General features: G+C 58.3%; 1 protein-coding gene across 1 annotated transcript; it reads left to right on the top strand.

Annotated features, from left to right (window-relative positions):
* Positions 1-297: 297 nt before the first annotated feature.
* On the top strand, positions 298-19,318 carry NALF2 (NALCN channel auxiliary factor 2). The gene is made up of 3 exons (XM_042886485.1): positions 298-1,056; positions 14,927-15,098; positions 15,252-19,318. Exons 1-3 carry the CDS (start codon positions 298-300, stop codon positions 15,638-15,640), a joined length of 1,320 nt encoding a protein of 439 aa, XP_042742419.1. The 3' UTR covers positions 15,641-19,318.
* The last annotated feature ends 281 nt before the right edge of the window (positions 19,319-19,599 follow it).

Raw genomic sequence — 19,599 nt, 5'->3', positions numbered from 1 at the left:
GGCGGGCTGGCGCAGCCCACGGGGAAGCGGAAAGCCGAGTGAGAGCGGGGCCGGGGCATGCCCCCGCGCGGCGGGCCGGGGCCGGGAGCGGGGCCGGGAGCGGAGCCGGGAGCGGGGCCGAGCCGGCGCCGCCTCCTCCTCCTCCTCCTCCTCCTCCTCCTCCCGCCGCACCATGCCACGGCCGGCGGCGGCCTGTAGGCGCGGGCATGGAGGCGGCGGCGGAGCGGCGGCGGCGCGGCGGCCGCAGGTGACATTGGCGGCAGCGCGGCCGCAGGACCCCCGCGCCGCCCCCGCGGCATGATCCGCGGCGCCTGGATGTACCCCCGCGGGGGCGCCGGCGGCGGGGCGGTGTGCTGCGCGCCGCGCCGCAGCGACAAACCCGTGGCCGACCCCGAGCGGGCGCAGAAATGGCGCCTCTCGCTGGCCTCCCTCCTCTTCTTCACCGTGCTCCTCTCCGACCATCTGTGGCTCTGCGCCGGGGCCAAGCTGCGCGCGCGGGAGCGGAGCGGCGCGGGGAGGCCGCGGGGCCGAACGGCCCGAGCGCTGCAGGAGCCGCCCGCCGGCAGCTGCGAGGCTTTCCTGGGCAACCTGAGCCGCGCGCCGGGCCCCGCGCCGTGCCCCGCAGCCCGCGCGGACCTGGACTCGGCGTGCGCCCGGCTGCACTCCCTGCAGCGCCTGCTGGGCTCCTTCGCCGGCGTGCCGCTGCGCTCGCCGCCCGCCACCGCCCTCTTCTCCTCGCCCTCCTCCAAGAGGAACTTCTTACAGGCGTACTTTAGGAACTTCAACCTCTCCTTTTGTGATACTTACACGATCTGGGACCTGCTGCGGGAAATGGGAGGCCCGGACAGCTTGGATTGCAGCGTGGAGAACCTGATGGTGGATCTGGTGGCGGCGGCGGCGGGCGCGCTGGGCGGGGAGGCGTGCAGCAGCTGCGTGCAGGCCTACCAGCGCCTGGACCAACACGCTCAGGAAAAATACGAGGAGTTCGACCTCTTGCTGGAGAAGTACCTGCAGTCGGACGAGTACTCGGTCAGGTCCTGCATCAGAGACTGCAAGGTAGGAGCGGGGCCCCGCCGCGCTGCCAGGGCTCTCTGTGGTGCGGCTGTGTGAAACGGGCCGGAATCGTGGGGACGGGGAAGGGGAAGGGATGGGGCACCAGGCAGAGGTCCTAGCCGTGGCAGCATGGGGTGCTGGAGCTCCGGGCCCTCATGTCCCCATACTGGCCCCTAAATCCACGGTGTGGGACTGGAGCCTTGGGATGTGGTACAGTGCTGAGCATCCCCTCACACCCACCGCTCTCACACACACACTGCAGACCTCAGCAACGCATGCAGGTTGAGTAAATCAGGTGTGGGACTTCTCACCTCTGCCTCTGGCCTGCACAGAGCGCTGGGGCAGCGCAGGGCCTTCCCTGTGCACTGCTGTACAGGATGTACAGATGGCAGTGACCCGAGATGAACCACAGAGCGGAGCCCCCTCCCCATGGGCACAGTGGGTGCTCAGACATCTCCCAGCACCTCACCCCCTTGTCCTGGGGGTTGGACTGGTTGGTGTCACCCAGCATCACCCGCTGCCCCAGCTGAGGATGCATGGTACAGGGGGCCGGGAGGTTAGGGCAGGTATCACCAGCCCTGCCTTTGGGGCTGTACCCCAATGTGTGGCCCCACCTCCATGCCCTGCTGCACCCGTAGAAGGTGGCAGAGCCCGAGTCTCGCAGGCATCGCCTTGTTGTCAGCAGAGCAGAGGTCTGCAGGGCAGCCCATTTTCCTAAAGTCACAGCGCTGCTTTCCTAGCATCTCATGGGCTAGATGTTGCTCCTCTTGGGCATTCCTCTCCCTTCCCCTCCCTTCAGTGCTGTCTCCAGGAAGATCAGCAGTCCCAGTAATTAACCTGCAGCATCTGGGAGCAGCAGGAGTGCCATAGCAAGGCACTGTGTGTGTGCGTCACCCCAGAGGGCTGCAGGCACAGCATCCCTGGGAGTGGGATGGGGCTGCCCCTTGCCTGGAGCATGTCAAGGGACACATGGAGCTGCACAGCAGCTCCTGGAGCAGTGTTTTCTCCTGGGGAAGCACAGACTTGCTGGGGGTGGTGCCTTTCACCGAGGGCATGGCTGTGTGGTGCTGCTGGGCTTCTCAGCACCTCCTGCATGGAGCCATTGTTGGGAGGCAGCTGGTGTTGGCATGCTGGGCTGGTGCCAAGCCAGGTAATTGCAGTCTGCTTACTGAACTTCTCTCTGTGGTTTTGCAGCTCCTTAGTACTCCACTTGCACCAAAGGGTTTGGTGTTGCTGCTCCGCTCCTGGCAGCAAAGGAGGCAATGTACCTCATGCCACGTGTGTGCCAATGGTGCCCAGTGGGCTCAGCGGAGTGCAGGAGGAGATTGGAGGGATGGAGCGGGCTCTGCAAGGTGCCTGAGTATGCCCAGGGGCATGGGGACGTGGGCAAGCTTGTGTACAAACCGAGCTGGCACCAGTGGTTCCACTGGGCAGTTCCTTCATCCAGTGTTATCCCACTGGCATTAAAGGATGGTGAGAAGAGGTTGGCTTTTTAGGAGAGCAGAAGTAGCCTGAACACAATGTATGAGGTGGGGTTTCGGCAGAGCTCCCTACTCCTGCTCCCCAGGATGGACCTCCCTGGTACAGAGACCTCGAGAGCAGTGATCAGAAAGAGAAAATAGACCTGGTCTATGGTAAGGAGGGGTTCTCACTGACTCCAGAGCACTAGAAACAGAGCCTGGCTCGGATGAGTTTTCCTTCAGTGTCCGTGGGCTGAGCATCCTCAATGAGAAAGCAGGAAGCGAGCTTGGGAGATGCAGAGCTGAAGGCAGCTCCCGACTCACTCGCTGTCACACACACTCTCCTCCTTGCAGCATCTGTGAGCACAGCTCTGGGCAGCAACAGGAGGGTGTGAGCAGCACGTGCAACCTGTGAGCACTCAACCGTGCAAGATGCAGGGAATTTCCCATGCCTGAATTTTGCAATTGCCCACGCAATCTCTCGGCTCTCCCTCTCTTTTCAGCATCTGGTGAGCATCAGGCCGCTTGTTTGAGGTGCTTCTGTCTGCACTGAGTTGCCTGGGGGCTTTCAGCAGTGGAAAGCTCAGCCCTGCCCTCTCTGTATGCGTGGGTCCAGACTCAGTTTGGTGCGTTCTGGCCCTGTTTCCTCATGGCTCAGCAGGGCTGGGCTGGCAGCATTGCCTGGCGGGACTTTGAAACAGCCAGGCTTTGCAACCTCTGCCCAAGCACTGAATAATATCGCATTTTCTGATGCTGCTTTTGGCCGTGTGCTGCTGGAGTGAATGCCTGCGTGCAGCAACAGCAGAGAGCTGCTGCCCAGTGGTGGCAGAATGCACGGGTCAGTGACAGCAAAAAGTGAGAGGAGAAAAATACAACAGGGAGGTGGCCAACAATCTGACCCTGCCTCCATTCATACCTTCCTGGCCCACAGCAGGGGCTGGAAGATGGGATGCCAGCAGCTCCATCCTGCTCACCTGTGCACCCCTCAGCCGCTGTCCCGCTGCAGGGCCAAGTCCTCCCCAGCAGTGATGTCCCCAGGGAGCAGCACAGCTCAGAGAGCAGCACTGGGGAACTGGGAGACAGTGAACCAGCGTGGGGACGTGGGCTGTGCTGCTTTAACTGAAGTGTGGGTGCCGCTCAGACACCTGGAGGCTCCCCGTGTTTTGGGTGAGCGTGTCAGTTCTGCTGCCCTCCTCCTGCTTGTCTCGTACCCTTTGTGGCTGCGGGGCAGGAGGGGCTCTGCGCACACGGTGGCTGTGCTCAGAAGGGCTCTGGCAGCTGGAGACCCACAAGCACGGTGGGTGCTGTGGCAGCATCCCCCTGGGGACGCCCGGGGCACCAGGAGCCTTTGCGCACGCGAGCGATCCGCTCCATCTTTGCAGGATGCAGTGCAGGGGGAATCCCCTGCTGCTTTGAGCCGCCGTCCCATGGGATCCTTCAGGCTGATTTTTTTCCCCTTGTTTTCTTGTCTTTCTGGATAGACAGAATGCAGCGCTGCCTCTCGCTGAGCTGCCGTGAAATGAGATGTTTGTTGCTTTAAAGGCGGTGGCACTGCGCGTGTGCCGCCCGACGCAGCCAATCGCCGTCCGGAGAGCACTCCGAAAAGCACGCATCCCTACCCTCGTTAGGGCAAATAAAGATCTATGGGATGGAGGGACTCATTAAGCTGCGAGAAACAAAGCTGCAGAGAGAGAAGGCCTGACAGGCGGGAGCTGCTGGGCGATGCCGGTCAGCCGCCTGGGCAGGACCTGTAGCATCTCAAGGCAGATTAGATTAGCAGGGCTTCTCTGAGCGCGGGGCTGGCACTGCATCACCCTGCAGCCCTGGCTCCGTCCCCATAATTTCCTCATTATCTGCTAGGGAGCAGGACACAGCTTTAACAACCCCCCTCTCCCCTCCAAGGTTTTCAGGCACTGCAATGAGAGATGGAGTTTGGTCTCCTCAGCCGGGACACGGCGTGGGGATGGCCTGGCTCAGCTGCACTTCTGCCCCACTGTTTTCTTGCTCTGGCACAGGGGGTCAGAGTGGAGGGATGGGAGCAGAGGCTGCAGCAGCCACCTGCAGCAGGAGGGGTCTGAGGTGCCCTGAGAGGTGTGCTGGCAGCCATGACCCTGGGTAGCTGAAAACAAAAGGAAAAGTGGTGTGTCCTCCCCAGAACTGCTTTTTGCTGGTGACGGCATTACTCACATTTCATGAGGTGAACAAAAAAAAATCCCAAATAAGCAGTGGATCAGTGCAGTACTTAAATTGGCAATTTTAGCAGAGGCCATATGTGCGGGCTTAGCCGAGCATGCAGTGCAGCCCTGCACACCCATCCCCTATAAACAGAGGTAATCTCTTTCAGTCCTGCACCACGATGTGATTAAAAAGAAGGAATCTGAACCAAAGGAGCGTGCAGTTGGCGAGCAGTTGGTGTGCAGTTGCAGCAACTGAGGCACAGTTCATACACCTCATGCAAGACCTTTGAAAACTCACATCAGAGATGGGCAGGGACTTCTGCAAGTAAAACGGGAGAGGCAGAAAATGAATGGGCTGTCGTGTCGTGCAAAGGGGGCATTTTGCTGGTGAATCCCACAGGGCAGAAAGGAAAAAGGAAAGAAAACCGATCCAAGTTTCTGACCGCAGCCAGACTTTGTGCAGCACCAGCCGGGTTAGCAAATGGTGCATGGGAGGGTGAGAGCTCCGTCTCCATCGGCCGTCACCGGGCAGCTACAAGTGACGCAGGTGCCAGCGCTGCTCCAGTGCCTGCGTGCTGCAGGCGCGTGCCGTGGTGCCGAGCAGCCCTGCGCCTCCAAGCAGGACATGTGGGGCGAGGCTGGAGCAGCTCCCCGAGCCTCTGGCAGCTGGAGGCGATGGCTTTGGAGAGCATCCGGCGTGTGAGCTGCTGCTGGGCTGCGGGCAGCGGGCGGTGAGCTCAGCAGAACGTGCCCCGTGCCGGCAGGCTGCGTGCTGGCGAGCTGCTGGGCTGGAGCGGGGCTACCTCATGCTGGGGCTGTGTGACAGGCAGCAGGACGTGCTGTCGCTGCAGACGAGGGGACCTGGCAGTGTTACGCTGCCTCGTGCAGCCCCGATGCGCTGTGGCACCCCGAGGCACTGCGCCTGGTGCGGGAGCTCATGGCAGGGCGTGAAGCCCCAAAGGCAGCGGGGCTCCGTGGCGGCGATGCCCGCGGGGTTTTCCTGTGCTGGCAGCAGGCAGGATGCACCTGGGCTGTCACCGGGATGCCATTAGGATGCGGCTCATGCGTGGCTCTGCACGGAGGAAGCAGGGCTCCGCTGTCGTTTGAAGGGCAATGACTAAGGGACAGCGAATCTGTGAATGAGACACGGAGGCTGCTTGGGTGGGAAGGAGCCGACCCTGCCTGCCCGCGGGCCCTGCTCCCCTTCCCCTTCTCTCTTCCCTGGGCTTTTGCCGATGTGGCAGTGGCATCCCCTGGCAGGGTTCGTGCATTGCAGATCTCTGCCCGGTGAGCATCCGGTGCTGCTGGGGAAGGAAGCACCACCTGCCCCACGCATCCCCGAGGAGGAAGGCATGTGCTTGGCATCACAGCTGACATCTCTGCACGGCAGCCTCTCAGAGCAGCTGGTAAATGGGTACTGGGCAGGGGCAGCTAGGAATGGGAAAATGCTGCGAGAACTTGAGTGGGGGGATAAGCCACGGCCCCCAGCTTATATCCCAGCCCTGGGTGATTTGGGGGATGTCTCCTGCTGGGGAGGTCCTTGCTGTGTCGCTGACGCCACGTGCAGCAGTGCTTTTTTTGTGGATCCCCACCAGTTTGCAGCAACTCCTTGCTGGGCAGCATCAGTGCATGCAATTAACGGGCAGTTCTCCTGCACAGTGATGAAGGTGCTGGAGCTGGTTGTGGTCTTGGCCTTGGTGGCATCTTGCTGGACTTCTCTCCCCAGTGCTCCCTGGGGTGGCACCGCCATTAATCACAGGAGGTAATGAATCTTCACACGGCGCTGTGCAGTCTGGTTCTCTGCATGTGGGTGGTGTGTGCCTTAAAACCCGTCTTGCATCACAGCAAGGGGCACAGCAGTTGGGCCATGCAGGGTGATCAACACCATCAAGCTCCTGAGCAAGGCCAGGGTGAGCCTGGTGAGCCGAGGAGACCCCTCTGTGCCAGAGAGACTTCTCCTGGCTGCAGCCTGCCGTGGGTAATTTGTCGTGTGTGGCACTGAAGTGTCTAGCCCTTATTTTTTTATATCCTATCTAATGTAACAGGATGTTCTCATTATCTGTATAAATGTTTAATCTGCTTTTGAATCCTAGCTGCAGCAGTATCTAATGGGGGTGAATTCCTCAAGCGCTCCTAATAGACGGCGGGCACCCGATTTTTTCCATCTGTCCCGACTCTGCCATCATCATCATCTTCATCTCCATAACTGTCTTTAATCACTTTGTCACTAATCAGCCAGCCAGCAGCGAGGCTGCAGCTCCCCAGCGCTTCCCCAGCAGCTGCAGCAGGGAGAGCTGCTCAGGGAGGCAGCGGCTGTGCGCCGGGGTAACTTCATTGCACGTCTGGGCCTTGCTGTGACGTTGGTCTGTTCGTCCCTGGAGTCGGGCTTTGTGGATGGTTGTTGTCAATAGGGACGGTGCCTGCTGGATGCCAGGGTCTGTGCCTGGGTGCCCAAATGGTGGGGAATCCCAGTGAGGATCAGCGGGCTCCTGCGTGTGTCCCGGTGTGTCGGTGCTGATCAGCTGCGGGGCAGCCAAGGAGGGGGAATGCAGTGATGTCCCCCCCCCCCCCCGGTGACGGTGCAGATGTGCCCAGGGAGCAGTGGTTTGGCTGGGGAGCACTGCTGCATTCGGCACACCTGGTGCACGCAGTGCCATCCATCCCAGTGTTCCCATCCCTCCATCCCTACAGCCCTGAGGATGCCCCATCTTGGCTCCAGACAGCCCAGTCCCCACTCGCTGGCCACCAGCTGCACGTCCCCGCCTGCTGCCCACCTCCATCCCCTTCCCACACATACCTTCACGCTCCCCAGGCCGCGCTGCCTTGCTGCCCCTCTCCCCTCTCAAGCCTGGCCAAACTCCTTCTAAAAGGGGACAGAAAGCAGCTGCCAGGATTTACGGCCGCCCCTCTTGCTGCGTGGGAGCGCTGCTGCCTTCTGCCTTTGCTCTCGGGTTCATGTGCATCTGAAGTTTCTCAGGACAGCGCCTGTCTGCTCCCCACGTCCTGCAGCACAATGGGGCCTGCTTCTATAAGACTCAGTGTGCATTTTGTTTGCGTTCAATACATTTGTTTTACAGCACTGCCTGCAGGCAGCCCACCAAGACTGGGGCCACTTTGTCCCAGACGCTGCCCGAGCGTGGGCAGAGGGGACGGAGCTGGCTGCGGGCACCAAGCGCTCCGCCGGCATCACAGAGGCATGGCACAGACTGGGGTGTGCACTCTCAGGAGCTCTTCCACCCCATTGAGTCCCCACTGGGAGGAAGGATACGTCTACCCCAAGGTGGCATTGAGTAATTAAATGGCAGTGTTGTTTCGTGGCAGTCAGAGTGGTCTGAAGAAGCGGGGTGGTATCAAAAGCAGAGGCACATGGCCAGACCCTGGTGGCAGCGGGGCCACCGTGGCAAGGCTGCGCTGGGCAAACTGGGGGCTGTGGTGGAGGAGCAGTGGTCTGAGGTCCCACGCTGCCTGGTTCCTGCACCGGGCTGCCTGCTGTCAGTGCAGGGGCTGCTGGCTCTCCCATCATCCAGTGGTGATGTTAAGGAGCCGTACCGTAAGGTTGAGGTGGTTGAGGTACCCAGGGCTGTGTCCCCAAAGTGCACACCCAGCCTCATTCCCAGGGGATGCTTCCTGTTCTGATACAGACTGCAAATAAGAGCGATCCCTCGTTTGCTGGGATGACTGTGGGCTGAAGTGCTGCTCTGTGCTCGGTTCGTTGGTGCTGAGCTGGGGCTGAGCCGAGGGGATTTCAGCGCTGCCCTGCACGGGATGCATCCTGCAGCATCAGTGCTACGTATGGCCCCAGGTCTGTCCTTCTCATGTCTTTCTCTTTGGGTGAACCAGACAACCTAAGCCCCACGTTTTCCCCTTTCCCAGCATCCCCACAATGGTCAAATGCGTGCATGCATGTGCAGAGATGCAGGGGTTGCTATTCCCCTGTCCACGTGTCTGCATCTGATCTGTGGTGTGGAGGGAGGATTTCTCCGAGCAGTGGAGGTGCATGGAGGTCGTGCTGAAAAGCTGCTTTCTTTGAGCTTTGAAAGAGATGAGCTCAGGGGGCCACTTGTGTCTCTGGCTTGCTCTGAGGAGGGTTTCTTACTAGGGAGGCTGTATCATCTATAAAAGAAAGGGCTTTATGCTAGCTTCTTTATTCCAAGAACTGGGCATTCAAGTGAAGATGCTGAAAGCGTGTTTCTTCCTGCAGTCATGAAGGTCAGCAGTGCTGGGAGCAGACGGACAGTGCTGCGGGGTAATCCTGGGGTGGTGAGGCTGGGGTGAGGTCTGCTCCTGGGGTGCAGATGGCTCTCCTTCATGGTGCCGCCGCCCTGGATGAGACGGAGGATGCTTGGCTCCAGCACTGTCAGCACCAGGCACGGGAAAACACCATAAAAAACAGCATGAAGAAAAAAAAGAAACTGCACAGAGTTGTGTTTTTAGTTCCCCCCCTCCCACCCCAAAGCAGAGCTCGTGAATGTGGCAGAGCCAGGCTAACGCGGCCACGGCACAGCTCCGGGAATATCAAAGTTACCGAAAAAACAGCTGTTCCCGATATGATGTGAGCACAGCCTATAGCAGGGCTAATGAGAAAAAAATACAACGCTGCTTAAAAAGCTCGACATCGTTAATGTCAGAATTGCAGGCAGCGGTAATTGAATACAGCGCTAATTGGACGTTGCAGGCTGTGTTTGTGACTCCTGGCCGGCCGCTAGCGAGCATTCCCTTAATCCTCTGCCATCCAGGGGGCTCTTCTCTCCCCCTGCCGAGCCCTGCTTCCCCCGCTGCAGCCTGATGTGCCAGAGCTTGGAGAGGTGCCCAAGCGGCTCATTAGCAGTACTCATTTCCCTGTGTCCAAGATTAATGAGGCGCAGCCACTCCAGATGCTCATGGCAGGCCATGGTGGAGAGGCGAGTGCTGAGAGCGGCTCCTCCGGCGCGGGCAGCTCCATCTTCAGGATGGGGACGTGGGGCACCGCAGGCATGACCTGCTGGCTCTGGGTGCAGTGGCACTGCTGCTGTTTTTGTGGCCCCAGAGACAGACAGCTGCCATGAGCTCAGTGGCACCAGCAGTGAGGAGGAGGAGGAGGAGGAGGAAGGGCACGAGCGCAGAGCAGCTTGCAGAGCAGATCCACCCCAGCGCTCCTGGATTGTTCTGCAGAGCTGACCTCGGTGCCTTCTCCCAGCACTGCCCAATATTACTGTGATTAAGTACTGCTCTGAGCAGCTTTGCCAAGCTCTAAACTCAGGCGTGGTTTCTCCAAGCCCCCAATTTGCTTGCAGCTGGCAGAACAGCTGATTGCAGCCACTCTGTGCCCGCCTCCTGTGCAGCAGGAGGGCAGCACCTGCTCACCTGCACAGGGACACACTGCCTTGCTCAGGCACAGCGATGGCAGCAGGTCTGCCTTGTCTTTGCAGGGCAAGATAGATTTGCAGACAGATTTCCTGCTTTTTTCCCTGCCCTCGTTGTCTCCCTCCCCTTCGGTCTGCAAATCCCTGTGTGGAGAAGCAGATTTTGAGCCACAAGCAGAATTTCCCAGGGCGCATCTCCAGCTCCATGTCCTGCTCTGGTGGGAGAGCAGCTGCTTGTTGGGTTAATTACAGCCATTACCCGGGTGAGTGCCAGGGATGCTCCTCCATCCCTGCGTTGGTCCTCCCAAACGTAGCTGGGATAGTCCAACAGCCCTCACTGCTGTTGGCAAAACACTGACATCAAAACCTATCAGATGACTTCAAAACAAACAAATGAACCATTATCTGGTTTTGCGTGGAAATTCTCAGGGAAAGGCTGTCTTTTGGGGGGGTTGTTGTGCACCTCCAGGATTTGAGTGCAGGCAGGTAAGCTCACCTTCCTCACTGCCTATAAATGGGGCGTCGGGTGCTTGCCCCTTTCCTCAGCAGCAGAGCTCTATGTCCTTTCATGGTCATCCAGGCAGTGCTTTGAACTTCTGGGAGACCAGATCGCTTGTATTCACTTGGATGGGCTGGAGATCGGCCAAAAGCAAAAGCAGAATGGAAGAAACACCCACCACAGCCCAACTTGCTGCCTACAGAAACGAGAGGACAGGGAAAAATGGGCGAGCTCTCTGTGGTGAGTCAAGCAGAGAATAAATCTCCACCTGTCCTAAATTCTCACAAGTCTATTAGAAGAGCAAGAGGAAGCAGGCTGCGTGAGATAAGCCCAGAGGTATCGAAAGCTGCTGAAAACCTGAGCTGTAAGCTCAGTGCTTAGCGCAGGGAGCCGTGGCTGTGACGGAAAGATGCTGGAGCCTTCTTGTTGGCATGCACCAAATCCTGGAAATGCCCAATGCTCAGCCTGGCTGGAGGTGGAGATCAGCCTGGCTGATCCCACGTGCATCCCGCATGGACCTCACACATCCCTCAGCTGCTCCCCGGCCCACCGGTGTGCCCCTGGGTGACTCGTGGCCATGTGGAGGCTGGAGGATGATCTGGAGGAGACCATGGGTTTGAGTGGAGCTGCTTTTCCTTCTCTCCTAGCATGGTCAGGGCTGGGGCAGTGCTACTTAGGGGGCAGTGTGGTCGGTGGGTCGTGTCTGCTCACAGCTGGGGTGGTCACTGCTTCTGAGCAGCAGTACAGGAAGGAGACACGGATGATGAAAGGGAGGGAAGAAATGTGACAGTAAATCAGTCAGGCTCGCCTAAGTTATGACTAAACGGGGAGTGTGATACATCTGCAAATATTAGAAATGTGTAAACACAGAGCAGGGAGAGGGATGATTTATGGGATGATTGAAGGGAATGAACTTTTGGATGGGAAAATGTAGGTCAAGTAGTGAGGAGAACTTGCAGGCATCGAGATAACTGCCGGCAGCAGGAGCAGCTCCTCCTCAGCAGTGGGGCTAAATGCCATGGGGGCAGTGGGGACCCCCCCGGGGATGGCAGCAGGGTGATGTGGTCCTCCCAGAGCAGAGCAGGCCACGTGTGGGCCGTGCACTGCATGTGCAGTTTGGTCCCTTTCCTGTTCCTGCACCATATGGGGGTGGAGGCGATGGTTTGCTGCTGTGTGCACGGCTGGCAAACGCTTCAGCAGGATCTCAGCGTAACGCAGCGTGCTGGATATGAGCTGTGCTCGTCACCTATTTGCTATTTATTATTTGTAACCATGGAGCGTGGAAGGGAGTGTGCAAGAGAGGCTTCAGTGGCTTTCTGTGCTGTGTTGTTGGCAGGCTGGCTTCAGGGGAAAAGCCCAAAAGATCGCTCACAAAAAGCAAGTGGTGAGCTGTCTGGCAGCGGATCTGTGCTTTTAGTCCTGGCGTCTCAGGCTTTATCTGCTGTCTTCCAAGCTCACTTTTCATAGAATCATACAGTCATAGTATGGCCTGGGATGAAAAGGACCACAGTGACCATTCTGATTCCAACCCCCTGCTGTGTGCAGGGTCAATAACCAGCAGAGCAGGCTGCCACATCTAGCCTGGCCTCGAATGCCTGCAGGGATGGGGCATCCACAGCCTCCTTGGGCAACCTGTGAACAGTGCCTCAGCACCCTCTTTTGCCCTGAGACATCTCATGAGCTTTACCTAACAGTATGGGAACTGCTGAATCACGGCCTGAACCTCGGATTGAGCACCTGGGGTGAGCCATGAGTCAGCCCTGGGAGCACAGGTGAAGGCAATTCTGTGCTACTGGAAGGGGTGGAACCTGGCTGCACCTCTCCTAGACCCCATTTAAGAGCTGACTGCCAGTGGGGAAGGATCTCTGCTGGAGATTGCTCCTCTTGGAGTCTTCTCAGTGAGCTCAGGACATGGGTAAGCTTTCCCTCCATTCCTTTTTTAGTATGATAACCTGTTTAGCCTGACTTTCTTGTACATTTCTTAATTGTAACATCCATATATTCATAGATCATGCACTAACACACACTGCGTGCAGCTCGGCTGCTTATGGTGCAGTCGGCGCATCCTGTTTGTAACCCCAGAAAGGCTGTGGCTTTCAGGAGAACTCATCCCACCCAACCTGAGCCGTTTGGAGCATCTGATCTATGCTGGCTGTCAGGCACCAAGCCCTGCAGCTGCCCAGCACTCAGCCTGGCTGGACGTAGTGTGGGGCACTGAGCTCCTGGCCGGCCCCACGTGCGTCCCCACGGGCCTCACACATCCCTCAGCTGCTCCCCAGCCCACCGGTGTGCTTCTGGGCGACTCATCCTCAGCAGGGAAGGAGCAGCACCTCCTATACGTGCAGCCCAAGCCCCTATCTCAGATGACAGCCGCAATAGCGAGTTTATTATAGAAGGTCAGAAATCAAGTCCCGAGCGCCTAGCGGACTGAAACGCTTTGACTGGGGCACGTCTGTCGCAGGGGATGCATTTCATAAGGCTGCTGCTCTCGCTGCCTTTTCTTCCTGTTGCTCTGACAGCCGGGCCGATGCCCGCTGCCCCCGGTTCCCCGGACTCGCCCGCTCCGTGCCCGCGGAGCGCAGTGCGTGCCGCCCGTGCCCCCTAACGGGGAAAAGGGGAACGCGCCCGGCCGGGCTGCACGGCGCCGAGCCGTCGGCGGGACGGAGCGCCGGAATCGCGCATCTGATGCGGACTGCGTGCCCGCCTGCGCCCACACGTCAAGGCTGTGGGGCAGAAGTGGGGACTTGCCGAGCTGCAGGGTCATAGGGTGGCTTAGATCGGACCTTACGGATCATCTGTCTCGTCCTGTCCTGTCTGGCCAGTGGATGCTTTCTCCCGTTCTCCTTCCTGCCTCATTTAACATATCGTTGCCTTCCGAAATGCTTAACGGTCTGCTGTGTCTCGCCGAGGTCGCACTGCAGCAGTGCTAGGCGCTCCTTTCTCTGAGCAGAACCCACGTGCCTGCTGAGCACCGCGGGGCAGCTCAGTGCGATGTGCTTCCCTGGGCCTCGTCCTCCCGGCTCCCCGCTGCCCAGCGCCGGCCCTGAGGAATGCAGGCTGGTTATCCTTACCTGCAGTCCTATAATAGCTTATCTGCAGCCTTACAGAACCCGGTCTGCAGCCCTTTAAGTCCATGTCTGAGCCATGGAGAAGGAGGTTCAGGAGAAGGAGGAGGCGGTGGGGTTGGGGATGGGCTCACTGCCCATCTCCCCTCCTCCTCGGCCCCAGAGAATGAGCTCAGGCAGATGCAGATCCAGAAGCAGAGCTCTGAGCTCTCCCTCCTGGCCTTGTCCTCGTGGGCTGATTACAGCCAGTCCCTCCTCTGGAGCTGTTCCACTTTGTCTAAATAATTAACATCCAGAGGGCCAGAGAGAAAAAGCAGGGCTGCAGCTGGAGCTCCACTTCCCAGCTGAAGCCCTGGCCACAGGGCTATTGCCTGCTCCATGTATTGCGTCCTGGCCCCCAGTAAATTTGTTCTGATGAAAGTTTCAGCAAAGCACGTTTCCATGAAAATTCTAGTTTTCATGAATTGGCATTTTCCAGGAAAAAAAAAAAACAGGGGAGTGAAAAGCAATAGAAAGAAGTTGCCAAGCATTTCCCAACCAGCATTAATCCTGAGACACTACTATGGTCCAAACAGACAATGATAAGGATCTATGGAAAACATGGGGAAACAAAGAAGAGATGTTTTTAAAGCCTCCAGAAAATAAAAATCCAGCTGGAAGGAGGGGCATGGGGTTTATCCCAGCACGCTCAGGAGGGAGATTCATTCCCTTTGAGTCACGGGGAGCCCTTCTAGTTGGTTTCAAAGGAAGTTGGATGTGGTCATTAATGTGACCTTCATTTTGTTGCTAAATGATACGTTTGTGGATGAGCTGGAAATGCTGGGGAGGTGCAGCCTGAGGAAGCTCACTGCTCAGAGCTCTTCTCCAGTGCAGATGGGCTCTTCCCCCTGTGCCCAGTGCCTGGGAGATGTGGGGCTGAGCTCTGCACTGTGGCCATAGGGCTGTGCCCGGCCCCACGTCTCTGCAGCTACAGCAGGCACTGAGGTGGGCACGACTGTGTGCTTGTGAGTGGCTTTTCCAGCAGGCAGAGAACTTGGAGATGCCCAAAAGATGGGCGGCTCCACGGGGAGGGCGCCAGCAGCTCAGCACATCCCTGCCCATCCCGTGGTTGGTGCCGTGTGGTTGGTTCACTTGCGTGGTGATTTTTATTTCATTAGATGAGCTCTGCAGCCTCTCAAGTTCTCCTTTAGTCGGTGGTTAGCTCAGTAAGCAGCCCAGACGTGCCGACAAGAACTTCCAAGTGAGATAGGGGCCCTCTTCCTGCTAACCCAGCTCTCTGCATCTCTGGGGTGCTGGGGAGTGACGTGTCCTTCTTGGTGACTTTCTCTAGGCTGTCTACAAGGCCTGGCTGTGCTCCGAGTATTTCAACGTGACGCAACAACAGTGCCGACACCGGATCCCATGCAAGCAATACTGCCTGGAGGTGCAGACCAGGTGCCCGTTTGTGTTACCGGACAACGACGAGCTGATCTATGGAGGCTTGCCTGGCTTCATCTGCACAGGTAAGAACGGCAGGGCTGCGAGGGATGGAGGTGCACCTCACAGGGGTGCCCGTAGAGCTTTATGGTCTTGAAGTCTCTTTGGGAGGGAGGGAGGAGGAGATTCCTGGGCTGAGTCCCCTCCGTGCCACCACACTGACCCTGGTCTTCCCACAGGGCTGCTGGAGAGCCAGCTGCCCGAGGAGGAGGCCAAGTGCTGCGAGGTGCAATGGGACTCCTGCGACCACCCCCCGGACAGCAGCTCCGACACATCCCCCAAATCCACGGCGTCAGAGTCGCTCCATTACCACCGCCACGACCCCCACCTCCATCACCAGCGGCAGAACCACTACCATCTCTACCACCACCACCAGTACCACCACTCCCCGTCCTTGCTGCCGGTCTCCGCAGGGTCTCGCCTGGGCAGCAGCAGGATCCGGCTGTGCGTGCTGGTTCTGATGCTCCTCCACACCATGGTGTCTTTCTCGAGCGTGCATGGCGGCGGCGGGGGGCTCGGCCCAGAGACCCTGCCCTCCTTGGATGAGAGCGTGGCGCGGGACGAGTGATGCGGAAGGCAGAGCCGACCTCCGAGAGGAAACGCCAGATCTTTTTCCACGAAAGGGGGCACATGCTATTCCTCCAATGGGAGGCACGGGATCGGGGGTGACGCACACAGACACACCCCCACACATTACCCCCAAGAGCTGCTCGCCGCGGGGCATCCCCGTGATGAAGAGTCTCTAATGCGCACAGGGCTGCGGGACTCGGCGGTGAGAAGGGTTCAGTCAGCAGCAGCCAGGTGGCTCGGCGTGGGGCGGGATGGGGAGTGGAGGGGGTGGGACCCCTCGGGAGGTGGCCCCATGGGTACCACATGTGCCTTGGGTACCCACCAGCTATGTGCCAGGAGCGTGGAAATCAGCCTAACCCTCATTTCTCTTCTGTCCATAAAGCCCAGCACCCCGTGGTCCCAAATGGGTGGGGAAGGTATGGAGACAGCATCTCTCCGCAACCCTCCTCTTCCCGTCCCTGGGGAAAACCCAACAAGGCAAGGCAGTCCCTACACGGCCTGGCCGGGCTCCTTCTGCTGCTGGTGGTGCTGGTGGGGCTGGAGGATGCTGCCCTACGGTGCTGGTGGGGTCGGTGGGGCAGGAGGATGCTGCGCTGTGGTGCTGGTGGGATTGGTGTCACTCGGCCCGGCGCTCCCTGCTTTGCAACATGATGGTTCCATTTACCATCTCTTGCTTGCTTTCCCCATGGGAGAGGCTGCTCTCGGGGAGGCGTTAGGGAGACGTGGTGAAGCTGAGGGTGTCTTCAGCTTGCAGTGGGATCAAGGCTGGTAACAATTGGATGAAAGGCTTCAGAGGGCATCCTTCCATGCTTCGCGGCCACAAATCATCTACTGGATGGCAGAAGGACTGGGTGAAGGGCTGGAGAAATCTGGCTGGTAGGGATGGTCTCCCACACAGAGCAGAGGCGCTAATAAGGCCCAGCTGGAGAAGGGAGTTCTCCCAAATGCTTTTTATCAATAGTTGCCCCCAGATCAGAGAACATTGAGGAGCCCACCCGGGGCAGCGGCGCTCGCTCAGGCAAGGTGCAGCCTCAGTCAATGCAGACTTTTTATACCTGAGTTCAGCATTTCTGGGCCCCAAACAGACACCAGGTCCCTCCCTGCCACAAAGCTCCCAAATTCTCCATCCACCCACAGGGCTCTGCAGGCAGCACGGAGGAGGTGGGGAAGCAGGCTGCAGACTGCTGCAGGGCGCTGCGGTCACAGCACGGGTGCACACCTGCTGCTTCCATTCCTGCCCCTTCAGGTCAGCTCAGGGTAGGGTCAGGGTGGCCCTGTGGAAGGCATGAGGATTGTCCTGCTGTGCCCAGACCCGTGCCAGGGCCCTGTGGAGCAGTGGGGAGGTTCAGGGCAGTGAGCATTTCTGGTTCCTGGTCTGGTGAGGTGAAGCAAAGCCCACAGTGCTGCTTCTGACCTGGAGGAGGGCAGCACCAGGAACCTTGCAGGAAAGGCTGCTCCCGATGTTTCCAGCCCATTCACAGACCAAAGAGGCTCTGAAAAGCAGCTGAATGTGTGACTTGTGCTTCGACTCGAACCTCAGAGCTCTGGGGAGATGTTTACACACTACCAGTTACCTGTTACCAAAGTCCTGAGGATGCAGAGCCCATGGACTTGTTGTGCAGGGCTGTCGGGCAGGAGAGCTCACGCTTGTGGGAGGTGCAGAGCGTTTCCCAGGCAGATTCTATTATGGATGGCACCCAGGATGGATAGGTAGGGAGATTCTTGTTTGAATATTCACGGCAGCATCCCTGTATTTGCAGTCTGGTTTACACCAAGCTGGGAACTCAGACGTGCAGCAGCTCAGCAAACAGGAGTGGGGCCGCTCCGTTCGCTGCGGCACCGCGGCGTTGCGGCGAAAAGCGAAGGCACTCAGCAAGAGCAAAGGAGGGAGAGCAGCCGCGTCCCATTCCTTCTTAAGGAAATGAGATTCTTCATGTACTGCCAAGAGTGAAGCTGATTCCAGGCGCCTCTCCCCGAGATAGGCTGTGTCCAATCTGGGAGAAAGCGTGGCCCCGCGCGGTGCGTCAGCGTGCGGCCCTGACTCAGCTCTGCTCTTTCTCTGCCCGCAGCTTGCTGGGGGTGCTGGGCCTCTGCCCCACGGCTACACAGAGTGACAGCAGCGGGGACAGCTTGGGGACGCTGTGTTTGGGTGCGGGGATGGGGATCCCAGGCAGGGAGCAGCCAGCTCAGGGTGCTGCTGTGAGGGGCCGTGGCATTACCTAGTGTGACTGCGAGGAAAGTGCTGAGTCTTCACAGAGCGGGGCTGTTGGAAGGAGTTCTTTTATTTAGCAAGTCTGGGCTGCTGTCAATAAGTTCTGTGGTTTTCGGGCACCATATGCTGTATTCAACGCTTTGCCAATGGCGTTAAACAAATCCAGACGTGGCTGTTTGAGGAGCGGGACGGAGCAGCTGGGAGTGGTGCGTGGCGCAGTCTGACACTGTAGGGCCAGCAGATAAAAATCTTCCCTCTGCCCTGACACTGCAACCCCGATAACCCTCCGCATCAGCCTTGGCTAGAAGAGAGAAGCAGAAAGCAGACCTGGTGCAGGCTCAGCTGATAACCCCACGGTTCCCCTTTCAGAGCATCCCCAGGGGAGCGCAGCCCCACGCAGCCCATGCAGGAATTCAGCCCACGGAGCTCCTCCTTTTCTTCTACTCACCGATCTGATTTCTCCCCCCCGGTGCTGGGGGTCGGATGGTGCTGCAGGGATGCGGCCACGGCCCGTCTGCTGCGCCAGCCCTCTGCACCGCGCTTTAATGTCGCTGCCAGTTGTACAAATTAATTAAAAATAACTGAAGAAAAATCCCAAAGAAAGGCCCCGCTTCCTCTGGTGAAGATTAATCATTAGTTGAGCCTTTTTCTTATGAAAATACAGATCCATGGTAGCCCCAGGCAAAAGATTCCCAGGGAGAGCCCTCACCATTCGTGCTCTGAGTTAGGGAAATCGCTTTGAAAGCATCTGACAACTAAAGCAGAACATGTTGAGTAACTTGGCAACACTCTGAAAACATCTTGAAATGGTTTTTGTTCAACACATTTTGCTTCGCTTCAATAGGAGATGTCAGGGCAGTTCATTCACTGCCGCTCAGGGCTGCGGGCGATGCCGGGAGACGGCTCCTCTGCAAAGAACTGAGAGCCCCGATCTGTGCTGCTGTGAGCACAGGGGCAGGGTGGTGCTGCCACGTTGGAGCGGCCCGGAGCTCTGCACAGCTGCCTGTCTGCACCCTCATCCCGCATCCCCTCTCCTTCATCCCACGTTCTGCATCCCACGTCCCATATCTCTCATCCTCCATCCCACCCACAGCAGCCCTGTTCCCCGCTGCCCTCCCTGCATCCTCGGATGCCCGTCCTCAGCTCACGCTGCAGCACGATCCGATCCGTGGCCACCACCCCAGGAAGGAGCACCCCTAGAAATTAAGAGACAAATTTGAAACAGAAAAATTATCCAGAGAAAACGGCTGTGAAAATCTATGCAACGTGTCCAGCGATTTTGTTTATAGGTTTTTTTGTTTTTGTTTTTTGGAGCTGCCCTATGAATTTCCATCCGTGGGAGCATAAATCATTATTCCAAGTATATTTAGAATCACAGCACGGCCCGGGTTGCAAAGGCCCACGATGCTCATCCAGTTCCCTGCTGTGTGCAGGTCACCAACCAGCAGCCCAGGCTGCCTAGAGCCACATCCAGCCTGGCCTTGAATGCCTGCAGGGATGGGGCATCCACAGCCTCCTTGGGCAACCTGTGCCAGTGCCTCACCGCCCTCTGAGTGAAAAACTTCCTCCTCATATCCAACCCAAACCTCCCATCTCACTTTAAATCCTCCTGCCCTGTGCCCTGGATCCCGGCAGCTCAGGGCCTGCAGGCTCCATCTGGGTCATTCCTCAAGGATTCTGTCACAGTTCCTTGCACACACAGTGTTGGATGTCCGTAGGGTTGGGCTGCAGCTCAGCTCGGGGCG

This window comes from Lagopus leucura, unplaced genomic scaffold (assembly GCF_019238085.1).
Source record: "Lagopus leucura isolate 7727_CA_CO unplaced genomic scaffold, USGS_WTPT01 Super-Scaffold_100057, whole genome shotgun sequence".
Classification (NCBI taxonomy): domain Eukaryota; kingdom Metazoa; phylum Chordata; class Aves; order Galliformes; family Phasianidae; genus Lagopus; species Lagopus leucura.
The sequence above is the reverse complement of the archived record's forward strand: the minus strand, read 5'-3'. Positions and strand labels throughout refer to the sequence as shown.